We start from the raw sequence: 715 nt of genomic DNA on the forward strand, positions 1-715 counted from the left end.
AAATAATATAAAAGTAATTCACAGACTTAGATTAAATGAAGATCAAATGATCCAAAATTTTCTTCCTTAGTTTTCACAGCAACTGCTAAAGTCCAAAAGCTGATTTTCCAAGAAAATTATTCTAATAATTTCGAGTGTTCAATCCGTGCAATGGTCCAGTCAGGCTTTACTCCTTGTGTGAACTCCCTCTGAAACTCATAGCTTGCACTAAGAAGTTGTTTAGTTTCCACATTCTGATTCCCCAACTTAACCTGGAATATACTGGCTCCTCTTAAAGTTTCACTGGGGATGTTGGCACTGGTTAGATACCAAAAGCACATCAGGATGTTAACAAACTTCCTTCCTTTCTCATCATAGTAAATGGAGATGTCTCCTGTTGATGTAAATACAATTTCATCTATGTTAGCAGCAAGGGCATTTTTATGGTTGTCAGGTAGTGAAGTAACCTTTTCTTTCAATACATGTAGCACCTCTTTGGCCACAAGTTCTTCCAACAGATCAAATTTACACTGTGACAGCAACTTGGATACATAAGCAAAAGCCTGCTTCGCTCCCTCAGAGAACTCTGCGATGCTGAACTCTTTGTCGAAATAGGCCCAGATAAGGAAGGCCTTAATTCCAGTCCTAACCCAGTTGATAGGGGTGGAGAATCCCAGGACGATCATCTTGGTTTTCTGGTGCTGCTGGGGCTTCTCCTCCGTGCTGTAGCTGCGCC

At 40.8% G+C, this 715-nt stretch overlaps 1 protein-coding gene across 1 annotated transcript; it reads right to left on the reverse strand.

The window, feature by feature from the left end:
* Nucleotides 1–6: 6 nt before the first annotated feature.
* On the reverse strand, nucleotides 7–708 carry LOC108525157 (uncharacterized protein C2orf47, mitochondrial). The gene has a single exon (XM_017866221.1). It carries the CDS (start codon nucleotides 663–665, stop codon nucleotides 117–119), a length of 549 nt encoding a protein of 182 aa, XP_017721710.1. The 5' UTR covers nucleotides 666–708; the 3' UTR covers nucleotides 7–116.
* Between the last annotated feature and the right edge of the window lie 7 nt (nucleotides 709–715).

This window comes from Rhinopithecus bieti, unplaced genomic scaffold, assembly GCF_001698545.2.
Source record: "Rhinopithecus bieti isolate Rb0 unplaced genomic scaffold, ASM169854v2 scaffold_11260, whole genome shotgun sequence".
Taxonomy (NCBI): domain Eukaryota; kingdom Metazoa; phylum Chordata; class Mammalia; order Primates; family Cercopithecidae; genus Rhinopithecus; species Rhinopithecus bieti.

Coding starts and splice junctions, on each gene's coding strand:
- LOC108525157 (XM_017866221.1), bottom strand. CDS start 665: ATGATCGTCCTGGGATTCTCCACCCCTATCAACTGGGTTAGGACTGGA.